Source organism: Pithys albifrons, chromosome 1 (assembly GCF_047495875.1).
Source record: "Pithys albifrons albifrons isolate INPA30051 chromosome 1, PitAlb_v1, whole genome shotgun sequence".
Taxonomy (NCBI): domain Eukaryota; kingdom Metazoa; phylum Chordata; class Aves; order Passeriformes; family Thamnophilidae; genus Pithys; species Pithys albifrons.
In genome coordinates, this window is record NC_092458.1 from 115,095,781 (window position 1) to 115,110,733 (window position 14,953).

The window sequence follows — 14,953 nt, forward strand, 5'->3', positions numbered from 1 at the left end:
TCCAGTCCCAAAGCTGTAGGAGAGACAGTTTTTTACTATACTCCTACTCTTCTCTTCCACCGTACAGGTTCTATAATGTAAACCCTAATTTTGCTACATGCACACATTCTCAGCCAAGATCCAGACAAAAAAACCCTCAAATTAAAGAATGGCATATAAAAAAGGCAGCATAACCAAAGCAAATTGCTCATTTAAGATTGTTAAAATACAGCAGTTGGCAACCCGGTTGTACTGAAGAACATCATAGCTCATATTTTGTCTGCATCACATCCCTACAAAATGCAATAGGAACATTACATCTGTCTTATTAAAGTGGGATATCCTTCATATGTAAAGCTCTTGGTGGATTTGGGAACTCAGCCAAAGTTCTTTCAGATGCCAGCTCAGGGTGGTTAATCTGGAAACTCTTGACTGGATTCAGGTAAACAAGGCTTACATTAGTCTCCATTTTTGCATACTCATTGCATGCAAATCTCACAACTAGACATACTAAAAAGTTAACATCTCTGAACTATTTTTAACCCTGGCAACGAGTTATGGTAAGGCTATACAGTATTTCATGTTTCCTGTCTTGTTATTAAGATTCCTTCTTCACAACCCAGATTCACAGCGGAGTTTGATTTCCGGACATACGATGCAGAGGGAGTTGTCCTCTATGCAGAGTCCTCTGACACCTCAGCATGGATCTTGCTTGCTCTTCGTGATGGAAAGATTGAGATTCAGTTCAAGAATGAATTTGGAACAAAAGTCACCAGTGGAGGCAAAGCCATTAATGATGGACTGTGGCACATAGTAAGCTGGGTTTTCTTCTCCCTTTTCCTTCCTTGAACCCACTGTGGAGACATTCTGTATTTATGAGTAAAGTAAGGAGAAACTAAGCTACCATTAAAAGGCTAAAAATGGTGCATTCAGAGACTAGATTTAAAAATCAACCAAGACATGCACAGGAATTAATTATATCAGGAAATTGTGTTGCCTGTTTACTATCAAGGAGAGACAATTACCACTAGCTGTCAACATAGCAATTATTTTTTTAAACATGAAGTGGCAGACTATCAAAATGTGTGATTGCCTGTTCAAGTGCATAGTTGTTACATGCATCATGTATAGAGCAGGTGTGACATTTACTAGACCAAAATACCCTCTTGTTCTTCAAGTCTTCCTACCTGAGATGAAAGGCCTTAGAATCATAGAATGGATTGGGTTGGAAAAGACCTCCAAGATCATCAAGTCCAACCCTTGGTCCAACTCCAGTCCCTTTACCAGATCATGGCACTCAGTGCCACGGCCAAGCTCAGCTGAAAAACCTCCAGGGATGGGGAATCCACCCCCTCTCTGGGCAGCCCATTCCAATGCCTGAGCACTCTCTCTGCAAAGAAGTTTTTTCTGCCTTGCTTACTAACATCATCTATATAGCATAGCAAATTATTAGCTGTATTTATTATCAGCTAGATTTTGTTTGTTTTTAAGGAGAGGGAAGCACACAAGAGAAAACAGAATTTTCTGCAACTCAGTTTCAGTTCAGTACAACATTTTTAGGATTAAAAAAATAAAACTAATAATAGTGGAAACAGGCATTGAAACTATTTTGTTTGTATCCTGTCTGACAGTCCTCTGTAGCAGGGTGCAGTGACATGGAAAACTGTATGCCAAGTGTGGATTGGATGTAGAGCAATTGTAAAAATCAACTTCTTGCAAACTCTAGGTCATCAGCTGAGTGGGGTTTTCCAGGGGTAGGATGGGAATGGTACATCCTCCTGTTAATGTCCATGGACAGTTCAAGTTTAAATATGGTGTAAATATTGACTGCACTGAGACTATTTTACAAGGTAGATATTTAAAGAAACATCAGTAATGTTTCATACAGGCACATGTCATTAGTATTTAACATATTCTAGATTTTTGTGTGTGTACATCTGTAATTATTTGTATTTTATTCCAGATATCAGTGGAAGAACTGGAACACAGTATCAGTGTAAAAATAGCTAAAGAAGCTGTGATGAGTATTAACAGCCCAGGGACCCTTTTTAAACAGTCCCAGGGTTTCTTGGAGACCAAGGTGTACATTGCAGGGTTACCTCGCAAAGTGGGCAACACTCTTGTCAAACAGGTGATTAAAATAATAAGGTTAATGTTGATTGGTACTGTTCTGTTTGTTCAATTTTGTATTGTTTGCTTAAGAGTCACAGAGGAAGCAAGTTTGGCATAGAACCCATTTAGAAAAAGAAAATCTGGTTATTAAACCACTGTTTCGAAACTAAAAGCTTTTTGTTCTGTCTTCAGTAAAGTTTCATTTGTAAAAAGACAGAATTTTTAGTCTGATCTTTCAGGATTCTGTAAACTCTTTCCTAACATAGCTTGAGGATTCCCTAAATCGCCACCACTTCTGCTGAGAGTGCGTTTCAGAGTGATTCATGGTTATGGTTTTTGGAGGGCTCTGAATAGGTGCAGAATTCACTGTGCAGGCAGCACCAGGAGCTTTCATTTTCACTGGGTTTTAGAACAGCCCAGGCTAGACAAGCCTGTGATTCTTTCAGCTTTCCAACCTCAACAGCTCATGCTGGGGATGGGTACAGTCAAATGCAACTGCTTTGCAGTCCAGGAGCCCTCAGACTACTTGGCAGTCTGAACAGAGTGGCAAAAGGTAATTGTACTCCTTTGTTTTTCCCTGTAAATAACTAAAAAAATCCATTTTTGCTAAAAGTGAAGCAGAAAGAAGAAATACTAAAACAATACAATAACATCCCCTTATCCAATTCCAGAAATTCTTTGTACTTTGGTATAAGGAAAAGATGAAACTTTGAACAAGGAACATTGTCTTTCAGCTACACAAAAGCTTCTGTCCTTTGGTTTAGGCCACAACATGAGCTTTAAAAGTCGAAGCAATCTATTTTTGTACAGATCACTGGCATCAAAGAGGGAAAGGGTAAATCAGAAATACCTGTGGAAGGCTGAGATATTAAATGCAGGCCATTTGTTTTCTCCCAGCATCAATGCTATAGCCTGTAGCATTGATAAGAATATTACTAGCTACACAAAAATAAGCTGATATGTGAAATAATGTGTTATTATTAACATTTTTAAAGCAACTTTGAACACAGGCACCTAATGCTGTAATTCCTCTCCAGATTAACCCTCGGCTAGATGGTTGTATTCGTGCCTGGAACCTGATGAACCAGGGACATTCAGGTGTAAAAGAGGTTATTCAGGAAAAACAAAGCAAACACTGTTTAGTATCAGTGGGAAGAGGTTCCTTCTACCCTGGCACTGGAATGGCAGCATTTCAGATAGATTATAGTAAGTACTTTTCTATCCTGGGTTTTTCTACTGGATTGGTAACGGAACTGATGAATTGTAAAAGAAAAAAAATTAAAAAAGACACACAAACTAATCTATACACCACTGCCTCCAGCAGTGATTCCCTTAACTTCTGTTAGAAATTTCCTTGAATGAGGATTCTGATCCCAGCAGTGCCACTCTTGAACAGCACATTCACTTTCCAAAGGTCTAATTTCATCCTCTCTTCATCAGTGGGGAAAACAAAAGGTTGGGGATGTAGGGAAGGATCACTGACAGATTTGTATGTGCAATTCTATTTCTCAACAAACATCCTGCCTAGAGGTTGTAGGTGCATCTCTTGCTGCTTCCTGAACCCAGTACTTTCCTGCTTGCCCTGCTAACTTAACTTCAGAATCTGCAATCCAGAATCTCCATGTGCACACCATGAGCCCAAATCTCTTGAGCATTGTCCCAAATCCTGTTGTCATTGCACTCTTCTCCATCCCAAATGCTGTGCTGCTCTTCAGCCCCATTTTCATCCCAGAACGTGCTGTTCTTTCACAGGCCTTTTCTTTAAATTCATTTTCATACCATAACTTGCTGTTCTTTCACAGGCCTTTTCTTTAAATTCCCTAGCACACTTCAAAGATTTCTCCAGCTTTTTGTATTCTGTGCTTCCAACCAGTTCCCTATGCCACTCAAGTTTGTAAATGTAAAAGGGTATGAGAAGTGCCAATCTTCTACTCAGTGGCAGCAATTTATGGATAAATTATATTTTTGATTTAATTTTGAACTCACCTCTAAAGAATGTGGCACCAGTTCCATGGTAGAATAGAGAACATAGCAAAAAGAAATTAAAAATCCCATAAGTACAGAAGATGGGGGAAGATCAGGATTAAAAGTTAGGGAGGTTAGGATTTTTTTGCTCGAATTTCTTTAGACTTACAGTTCTTCCTATAAATTCCAAAGCTGACTGTTTTTTTTCCTGGAGATTAATAGTAATTTTTCCACAGCAGGGAGGAGATTAAGTACTAATTTTTAACACCACTTTAATTCTTCATCAGCAGATGGATTTACTAATTACAATTATTCTCTTTAAAACAGATAATCCTGACAGTGCTGAAGATTGGCTGATCAATGTGACTCTGAGTGTTCGGCCATCCGCAGACACTGGGGTTCTGTTTGCCTTGGTTTCTAATGAAACAGTCCCTCTTGCATTGTCCATAGTGGACTCTAACTCCTCTGACTCACAGGTGATCTTGCAATTATCACAGCAGCTCACTGCATACAACTCACACCTCTTGGGTTTCTCTCACTTAACTTACTACCCCATTGGTGGAAAAAATCAAACTGCAAGAGCCACTCACAAGTTCTTGCAGTGGAGTGGACTTAACATTTTGAAAAGCACCTGCATCGTATAGTGATGTGCAGAAAATGTATTTCTGCCAGAAAATGTATTTCTATTCATAGAATCATAGAATGGATTGGGTTGAAAAAGACCTCTGAGATCATCAAGTCCAACCCTTGGTCCAACTCCAGTCCCTTTACCAGATCATGGCACTCAGTGCCACGGCCAAGCTCAGTTGAAAAACCTCCAGGGATGGGGAATCCACCACCACCCTGGGCAGGCCATTCCAATGCCTGAGCACTCTCTCTGCAAAGAATTTCTTCCTGATATCCAACCCAAACCTCCCCTGGCAGAGCTTAAGCTGCGTCCTCTTGTCCTACTGTTGGTTGCCTGGGAGAAGAGAACAATTCATGACTGATTAATATATTAATATATTTCTATTAATGAAAATAAAATTCTAATAATTATGTCAGATACCTTACATTATGTCAGATCCATCACATCATTAATCTTTCCTCCTTTAACCTTTCCTTCCAAATGCACAAAGCAGAAAGGGGAGTATGACAGCAGCAGAATGATGGTGGTGCAGTAATGGCATCATTTTAGTTTAAATTCATATTTTGTTGTCCTTGAGTTTCCATTGGCATCTACTTACAATAGCCATCCCAGGCTAGAGCATGATTATGTTCCATGGCTAAATCCATGCTATTGCCTGGAATAAGAAGAACCTGTAGTGACCATTTTGTTACCTTTATAACTGTAGTAACTTTATAATTGCTTCTGCCTGTAAGTGAAACAGGATTTCACCTCAGAACCGCAGCCACAGATGGTTTACAGTGAACATTGTCACAAATTTAGAAATGGCATTCATCCCCAAAACTGATGCTTATACATCAATCTGGTAACTTTTCCAACTGAGGGTACCAGTTTTTTATAGGTGGGTCTACCATTTCCTATTTCCTCAAACCTAAAGTGCACCAGAATGAAGTGCAGTTGTGTGTTAAAGTTTGCTGTGACATCTTTTGTGATCTACCCTTTTTTCCACCTAGAAAATCACTGTGACCATTGGAAGCACCACAGTTGCACATCTGGAATCAAAGAAGTTGTGTACCCCCAGAAAAGTGCAGGTTGGACTTGTAGTAACCAAACAGGACCTTGAGCTGTCCGTGGATTCACACACAGACAGAAGGAATCCAGAGCTCCTGTCAGTCCTGAATCAAGCTATGATGGCAAATGTTGTCACCTACTTGGGTGGCCTGCCAGGTGAGTCTGTTTGTTTTCATTAATTTATTTGTACAAGCCTGTTTATATTGAGCCTTACCCAAACTAGGAAGAACCTACAATTGTTAAAAAAAAAGAACAGGGTGTGTTTTTTCTCCCCTAAAGTGCTGCTTCTTTCACCCAGCTGCTTTTCAACAGTAGCACTATTTGGCCTGTTAAGACATGGATCTCTCTCTAGATGTTTGAATTTGGAAAAATGTCTTGGTTTTGCACCTGGGGAGAAGTGGGCATTGCATATTTCTGACATGCCACCAGCTGGCACAATTTAGGAACTGCATCAAGCAGGTAGGAAAACAATTTGTAAGTAATTTAATTGGCAGGAGCACAGAGAAGTCAGGAATATGGTTTCAACAATTAAACTCTGGCAATAGATAACTGGAAATCTTCGTGAGACCAGGATTGAAAGAGCAAATACTTTGTTTAAAGCAAGCTGCAAGTGTAGTCCTAGTCTTAACACACATACAAGGGTTATTTGGTACAGGACTTGTATACATGCTTATCTATAAAGTAGTTTGACTCCAGGGTGAATCAATGAGAAAAACAGCATTGCCCCAGGTCAGGAATTTTCAAAGTCTAAGACACTCAAACTTGAAAATTGCTAGAGGAAAGATGCCATGGTTACAAGCTATTACTGTTAAAGCTTTTCTGTATCCTCTATTATTGTATGGAGAATGAGTCACAATTCCTAAGAAAATTCCAAGAGTTTGACCAACATGTCTGGAATTAACATCCATTTTACATGTAGGCTGGAGTGTTACAGCACTGCCCCAGATTCACACCATCTTTATTTTCAGTATATTTCTTCTGCAGAAGACAAGGATGTGCAGGAGTAAAAAGAGGGGAGGACATTATCCATTAGACCTTTCTTCCAAGGTAGCATATGTAGAGGAAGGTGGAATTACAGTCCCACCCTCCAGACTTGCCTGTCAGAATAGAAGGAATGTGTTTCAGGGCAGCACTGCAGGTCCCACAGCCTGTCTGAAGGGCTGCTTGCCCCACAGTTCAGGCCCATGTGTTGGAATTTACTTGTTCTCCACTGGTAATCAAGAGTGGAACAAGATTCAGGCACCGGTTTCTCCCTGAATTTGGGGTTTGAGTGGATCTGTAATATCTGGGAAACCAGATAACCAGGTGAGTTCCATTTAAATTGAATGTGTAGAACACAAGAATGCACTCATGATGCAGTACTGTCACATACCACAGCAGGCAAGGGAGTGCTTTTATAATTCCTGCCTGCTCTTAAAGGAGAGATGAAGTCTAGTAGAGGTGAGTCAGCAGGTAATTTCTTCAACTTTTTCATTTTTGTGATATTTGTGTGATTCTTTCAGGTACATTTTAGTCACAGAGCATTTGGCATCTTAAGAGTTAAGATCTTTGCTTTGGTCAGGCATTCCAAATAGATAAGAAGTATTAGTTACTTACTACTGCTTAAAAGTACTTGTGATCAGTTTTAAAATGTATCTGCCACAAAACAAACAAACAAAACCCAACCCTCTGGATGCATAAACAGTTTCTACTTAAAGGTCTCAAGAAACCAACAAAGCCCCCCATGTCATCTGAAGGATGCTCTTCCACCAAAGGGAGAAAGAGTAGTATAGAAAAAGAGAAAGAGTAATATATTAAAACTAGTTCAGGTCTCTGTACAGCCATGTATTCACTGTAGTTCACCTCTGAGAAGCCTCTGGGATTACTGAGCAATATAAAAAAAAATAGGTAGGGATCCCCACACTGAGCTACAGTGCACAGAACTGTGTGGTTAAAGGCACTTAACAAAAGTGTGCATTTCATGAAGAGCATAAGTCCCTCTTTTTGACACACCTTTCTTCAAACAGTGTTGGCAGTATGTATCTGTTAATTAGTTCAACAGAACCAGTGCAGGCTAAATGAGGCTTGCACGGTTCTGTGTCAGCAGTGGTGTAAAAAAACCAGAAGGGAACAGTTCTACAGGACTGTTTGTTCATTACTTCAGTTTACAGCACAATAAACTCACAAGGAAGAAACATTTCTTGTTCCTAAGATTCAAGTCTATCTCTAAGGAAGAATAGGGTGATTAACATCTGGAAAAAATAAATGATGCTTTTGAGATGAGCTCCTGGTCCTCCTCACTCTAATTGCTGAAGGTGCTTTGATCACCTTACGTTTTCCTTGTAAGAATCCAGTTGTATCCTCAGACCTCAGAGTAATTCCTGCTTGATTTTGTGCTTCACACACTGGGATCTTACCCATGATCTGATGTTGCCGTGAGCCAAACAACAGAGTAGCAGACAGAGTGAGCCTTTCACAGAGAGTTTGCAGTAAGGAAGCACTAAAGTCTCTGAAGTTCCCAGGGGGCCCCTGTGTGAGAACTTGCAGATTGGAATCTAGAGTAGCTTTCTGGCACAAGCAAGACAGTTCTTTCTGTGACCTCCAAGCCCATAAACATCTGCTTGTGCATCAGGACAAGAACAGCAGACTCCAGGAAACAAACTATTGGTTCACTGTTGTTAAAACAGGAAGAACTACTGTGAAAAGTATTCCTGTGGTTCAGTTTCTGGATGGGAACAGGCTTCTAACGGATATTTCAGGTTTTACTGACCTCTCTCAGCTTTGCTGACTTTATCTTTATCTTAAAGAAAAGGGGAAAGAACTAAAGTGTTTCCTGACAGATTGTTCTTTTGTCCCATGACTAAATAATGGATGAAGAGTGGAGTATTCCCCATGTTTTTATTCCTCTGAAGAATACACATGAATTTGCATGCCTTGGCCTAATCAACTGAATGTGCTTTTGTGCAGATGTTCCTCTGGGGGCTACACCAGTGACTGCTTTTTATAATGGCTGCATGGAGGTGAAGGTCAACCACAGGCAGCTGGATCTGGATGAAGCCATTGCTAAACACAACGACATCAGATCCCACTCGTGCCCACTGATTATGCCCTAACCCATTCAGATCTTAACTGAACTTTTTCAGATGTAATTTGTGTAATTAGTCTCATGCCATAATGAAGCCTGCATTATTTGATGCAAGTTGTGCCAGGGAAATAATCAGCGTGGTTTTCCTCCTTTTTTATAGGATGGAGGAAAAAAAATCCCTTCTCTGTTCAGCTGTAAAGAGACAATCAAAACTCTGTAAAATGTTCTTTTATTCATGGCACTGGGAAATCTTAGAGCTGGATTTATCTTCCATGTTCATACTATATCCTTGGCATATTTAGCTTAGGAATTTCTGTTTAGAAACAATTTTACTTCTCATTTTTCATATATCAGCACAAGGTTATAAGTTGAAAATTATTTCAATGCATTAGAATCTGAACAAAACCAGTCTTAAACTTTTCCAAGCATAACATGCAAAGAAAGATCTCTACAGGTTTTGTGATATGAGCTTTTGGTAAAGGAAAAGAATATCCTGGAATCCGTAGCCCAAGCTCTCTGTGAATGTTTACAAGTCGTATCTATATTGGTAAAGCCACTTCAAAATGAAAATGTTGCTTTAAGTATCTCATTTTTTAAAATAGCTTTTGTTATACTGCACCAGCTTTAATTCTCCTTTCTTTAGGATCCAGCTTTAGAGTTTTAAGAGAGTTCTGGATCAGGTTAGGTAATTTACTTTTAAAGTGGGTTAAAATACATCCAGACAATTTTGGAAAACAGAGGAAGTGGCTTAAAGGAAGGAGCTCTGGTCTTCATCACGGGACATCAAACTGAAATTTGCCAAGGAAAACTGAGAAATTGTGGCAAATATTTCTTCTATTCAGGGCAGATGTAGCACTCCTCAACATAAGCACAGTCTGATGGTCCATCTTCTGTGGGGGTGACAGTGTGTGTGTGTGGGGATCTCTTAAGGTCTGAGGTGACTGATGAGTTCATCCTTAAGGACCAGAGAGCCACATGTAGAATGTGGATGCCTTGTAGCCAGTAGAATCTTTCCATATATGTGAGGTGAACCAGTGACCAACAGTGTGCTGGCAGGTTGGATACAGGAGTAGGTAAAAGTGAAGCTGTTACTGGAAATCAAGTCCTTTGTCTTGGGTGAGCCTTCTGATCCCACTGCAGCCTGAGCTGTCTCTGCCTCCTCTGCCCGCCGCAAAGCTGATCTACATTACCCCAATAAAGGGTGACCCCGATGATCATCCTCCCTTTATTCAGGTCACCCTTGCATTCCCAGAGCTCCAGGAAAGATTTATTTGGGAGCTGTGTTTCTAACATCCCTAAAAGCCCAAGTTTTCCTGGTAGCATCAGGATGCAAAGCCATATTCTGCTCAGACAATTTAATAAACCAGCAGATAATTAGGAAAGTATTGCTTCCCTCAGGTGTGCCGGCTTCAAGCACTTCTAATACTATTTTAACATCCTCTGAGTGTTCTTTCCACTCCCAACCTCATTTTCACACAACCAGAAGCCTCCCTGTGCAGCTCACCTAGTGGTTTTGTTAACCCCAAAGCAAATAAATAGCAGGAGAATTGCTGTAAGCTATGGACGTTTATTCTCATCCATCAACCACAGAGACATTTATCTGCCAGGATTCTTGACCTGAGGTTTGCTTGCTTCACTTGGGACATTGAAGTGGAAATATATGTACAGAAGGATGGATTGTGACAATATTCATTTTGAGGATTGTCTTTCTCCAGGGATATTCTGAGTGACATTAGTGAGGTTTCTTGCACTGCTGAATGGTAACGTTAACACATCAATATTGCACAGTCTGAGCCCAGCTTTCAATATTATTGCTCTGGCTGAAGTTACTGGTAACTTGACCCTGAGATCAGCTCAGTTGGTTAAAACTTGGTTGTAATAATGCCAAGGTCATGGGTTCAATCCCCTGTGTGGGCCGTTGGCTTAAGAGTTGGACTCGATGATCCTTGGGGGTCCCTTCCAACTCAGAACAGTCTGGGATTCTGATTCTGTGATTCCCTTCCTGCTTTTGACATTGTAGGACAGGGTTTGCTCCATGTTTCACACCAACCTCTGAATCTGCCCAGCACTGGTTCACGTGGAGCTGCTTATCATCAAGGAACTAATTACCAGTGAACTATTAGTTGACTTTTCTAGGATGGCATGTAAACCAGGCTTTGATTTCTCCTGGCTCCATGGAGGGGAGAACAGGAAACACCCTTCCCTGCTCTCCCACCACACACACACACACTCTTCATGTGGGCCTAAGCTGAAGAAGAACTTGAGTGAAGTGAGCAGGTTTTGCCTGCAAGACAGACCTGAATTGGGACTTCTGACATCAAATGTGGTCACTTCATTTATGGTATCTCAGCTACACCCATTAATTCTCGGGTCAGGCTCTGCCTTCTACAACAAACACAGGAAGTGTGAGATGAGGAACACAAAGAAAAAGGTGTCAGCAATGTTCTAAATGCTTATGCTGACCTGTGGGAACAGAAGAAGTTTGGGGTTTTTTGCTGTTGTTTTTTTGGTTTGTTTTTATTTTAGATTATGTTTGTTTAAATGTAAAAAATTGTATAGAAATTAAAGGAAAAAAACCACTTTCTCACACAGACAATTTTTCATGGAATAATATCTTAGGGTTTTGTAGTTATAATGAAACCTCTGCACTTTTTTTTAATGTAAAAGTGCCTCCCTATTGTAAGAATTAAATAAAGCAGCATTTGCAAGTTTCTTTTCATTTTAAGTTGTATTTGCATATCTTTGTTCCTTTTTGCTGTGCAGGACTTGCTCTAGTGGTCAAATGGCTTACTCAGGAGATTGTGATCGTCTTCAGCATCAAAAGAATTGTCTCAAATTAATATGCTATCCAAATAGGCATCCCTACTCTCTGGATAAATTTATAACCTTATTAATTGTTTGATATTGCCTGAGGAAATTAAGCTTTGCTCGAAAGTACATGTGGAATAAAAGACCAGGGAAAGTTACCAATTCCTGTATTTTCTCCTTCATCAGGGGCATTTCTCTGTATTTTTAGGTATAATCATTTCAGTGAGGGCCATTCGGTGTTTATACTGAACAGCTGGACCTGCTCTGTGTTTTCCAGCTCCTGTGTTACACATCAGTATATCCCCATTTCCTTGAAAAAGAAATCTAGGCCTGAAATTGGGTCTCAATTTTCTTACAGCAGCTTCCTGCTCTTACCATGCCTAAGTTTCATTTCCATGCTTTAGTTTAGTTTAGTTTACAGGCATTGAGTGCCAACACCTTTGCTGTTGATGCTCAGGATTATCTCAGGAGCTGTTTCCTTCAAAGAAAGGGAAGCCAAACTCATTCTCCCCCTGCTCGTCACTGACTGGGGCACTGATGTTGGTTCTTCATATTAATCATATGTACACTATTAATATTTTATTGCCTCAGCAACCTTCATATATCAAAATAACTCCCCTAACTTGGGGGCAATTTCATGCCAAAAGTAACAGTTATGTACAAAAAAAACTAGATACAAGGAAAGCCATAACAGATAATACCCAAGGGGAAAGTAAGGCATCACTTTGTGATTAAAAAGAACCCAGTTACTGAGATGCTGGTTTTGTCCCACCTTCTTTTCCTGACTAAGTGCTGCATCAGCAGTTCAGAGCCAAGTGACCTTCCTTCCTGTCCTTTTAGATTATTACCCAATATGTTGGTGCAGAAGTGCCAACAAGACAGAAATACTGTTGTGCTACAGTTGGAGATAAAGAGCAGCATCTACAAAAAATTCTCTCCAGACTATGAAATGTTCACAATAGCAGGGCTTATCCTTCATGTTCATGGAAAAAAAAACCAAAACACTTTCCAGCCCAAAATAGCTGTACCTTCATTGTTAGACTGGGCATATCCTTTTGCTCTAGGGATAACTATATTTCAATGAGAATATGTGAAAAAGCAGCTCAATCATAAGCTGGTTCCAGGTAAGGGAGCACTTGAATCAATTGAGTGGGTGCAAATTCATGTAGCTTTATATAATACAAGATTTAGCTATGTGGCTTTAAAAAAACCCAACGAAAACCAAGCCCCCTTGAGGTTTTTGGGTTTGTTTTTTTGTTTGGGGTTTTTTGCTTGTTTTTTTTATTTTTTTTAAGGAATTTGTAGCATATCAGCAAATTAGGAACACAGATAAAAACCAAGCAAGAAGACCTGAGATTAACTCAGTTGTTTAAAACTTGGTGCTAATAATGCCAAGATCATGGGTTTAGGACCACTCACTCAGGAGTTGGACTCGATGATCCTTGTGGGTCCCTTCCAACTCAGAATATTCTGTGAGAAACTGGTATCACACAGCTTAGGTTTGTTGAGGCAGAGATTTCCCCCTGCCACATCATTCAGTTTGGAAAATGATACAAGAAGACATAAAGCACAAGACAGGCACTGTGCCCACCACCTGATCCCTTAGTAGGGAAAGTCAGGGGCAGAAATACTTTAAAAAGTCCTCCTGGCATAAATTAATAAAAGCATCCCATGCAGCTGTCTACACCAGATTTTCAAAGTAGCATGTATTTATTTATATTTTTTTTCTCCCCTTTGTTTCTGCCTCTTGAGTTTGGAAGCACCAAAAAGTCAGAAACCCAATCCACTTTGGTGTACTTGTTTTCCATCCAGGCTCTAGGTGAGCACTCTGGGGAGGGACATGCACAGGGAACAACATTAACTTGAAACAACATCCCCCCAAAAAACCAGCAGACACACAGAGTAAAAAAAAAAAAAGATAAGCCAGCTTGATCCAATGGATATTTTCCCCTCCCTTCCTCTCTCTTCCACTCCACTCCCCTTCAAGCACATCAAGATCTCTTCCAAAATTAAAACCCAAAAGCCACAGCTCAATTTTTATCCTCATTTGGCACATTTACATCAAGCCACTTGTCAAGAGTTTGCTCAAAAGTCGGGGCTGTGTCATGTCCCATCCCACATGTGTTTGAACAGGCACATTTACACGTCAACTGGAGCTCAGACAAGGACTTCAGGTTGCCCCAACCATCTGTCATGAGCAGAGTAACCAAAGACAGCACAAGTACAAGTCTCTGGTTTGTGATACCAAACCTGCTATATAGATCCAACCTGGTGCTCATCTTTCCTCATAAACAAAACGAGACCTTGAAACTTCTGAGAGCCTTGTTTTAGTTTTGCAAGCAGTTCCAAAGCACTGGGGTTTTTCCTTATAATTCTCATTAAGAAGCTGTTTCTCATCCCACAGTTAAGGGGTAAATAAAGCCCAACACAACACACTGCTCCACAGTTAGAAAAAGCTTTTCTAGAAATGGAGACAGAATCATTCTTGCAATGTTTCTAGAACTTATTAATGGTTTAGAAAAAAAAATTAAAGTTAAGGACTTAATTAGTAAGACATAAAAAGACTACTGTTAGCCATATGCTGAGTTACATGGGAATTGTTGCAAGTTTTGAGCAGTATGTAGAAAAAAATAAAAATGGCTTTGCTTAAAACATACCCCAAGAAAAAGAAGTTTGTGCATAAACTAAACATCACTCAGCCATATCTTACCTTTCCAGGAATGGCTTTTCCCTTTTTCAGGTTCTGGTATGATTCCCATCAAACAGAACTTAGTTCATTAAAGAAACAAAACAAACCAAACAAACAAAAAAACCCAAACCAGACAAACACCCCAACAAAGCTGTCCTTAAAACAAGCCTTACTCTTTTTTTCTAACCTGTCACAGGGGGCTTGATCATTGCCACCAGCTGGTCACAGTCTCCTGCTAACAGCCCATTGCAGAGCAATCTCCTCTTTTCCATTTGGGTGGAAAACAGCCTTTGACTTAAAGGGTTTCTCCTGGAACAGAAGGTCATGGAGATTGAACAAACCTGTTTGCCTATTCCATTGTGATTCCCAACTTTATCCTACCATCCTGGGCAATAGAGGCTTTCAGCAAAGCTGCGCAGATTCTGCAGTTCTGGACATACTCTCACCATCTTCCTGAGGTTTCATAAGTAGCTCATTGGCAGCTTCACAAGCCTTTATTCTGCATGTGCCGTTTCCCCCAGATATGAACCAAGATGACATCAGGATCTGCCCCAAACTGTCCTTCCATCCTCTGGGCTGGGCCAAAACCCCCAGTCCTTGGGGTTCTCCACCGTGTTCAGGGAAGGAAATGAGTCTGGGTCAGTCAGGAGAGGGCCTG

The 14,953-nt window shown here is 40.3% G+C and overlaps 1 protein-coding gene across 1 annotated transcript in view; it reads left to right on the forward strand.

The window, feature by feature from the left end:
- PROS1 (protein S) overlaps window positions 1–11,517 on the forward strand; it is a 30,954-nt gene extending 19,437 nt beyond the window's left edge. The window contains exons 10-15 of the mRNA XM_071564285.1: window positions 603–792; window positions 1,943–2,110; window positions 3,129–3,297; window positions 4,384–4,532; window positions 5,677–5,890; window positions 8,681–11,517. Coding sequence (XP_071420386.1) covers window positions 603–792; window positions 1,943–2,110; window positions 3,129–3,297; window positions 4,384–4,532; window positions 5,677–5,890; window positions 8,681–8,826 — 1,036 coding nt within the window. The 3' untranslated portion in view covers window positions 8,827–11,517. The remainder of the gene's footprint in view (window positions 1–602; window positions 793–1,942; window positions 2,111–3,128; window positions 3,298–4,383; window positions 4,533–5,676; window positions 5,891–8,680) is intronic.
- The last annotated feature ends 3,436 nt before the right edge of the window (window positions 11,518–14,953 follow it).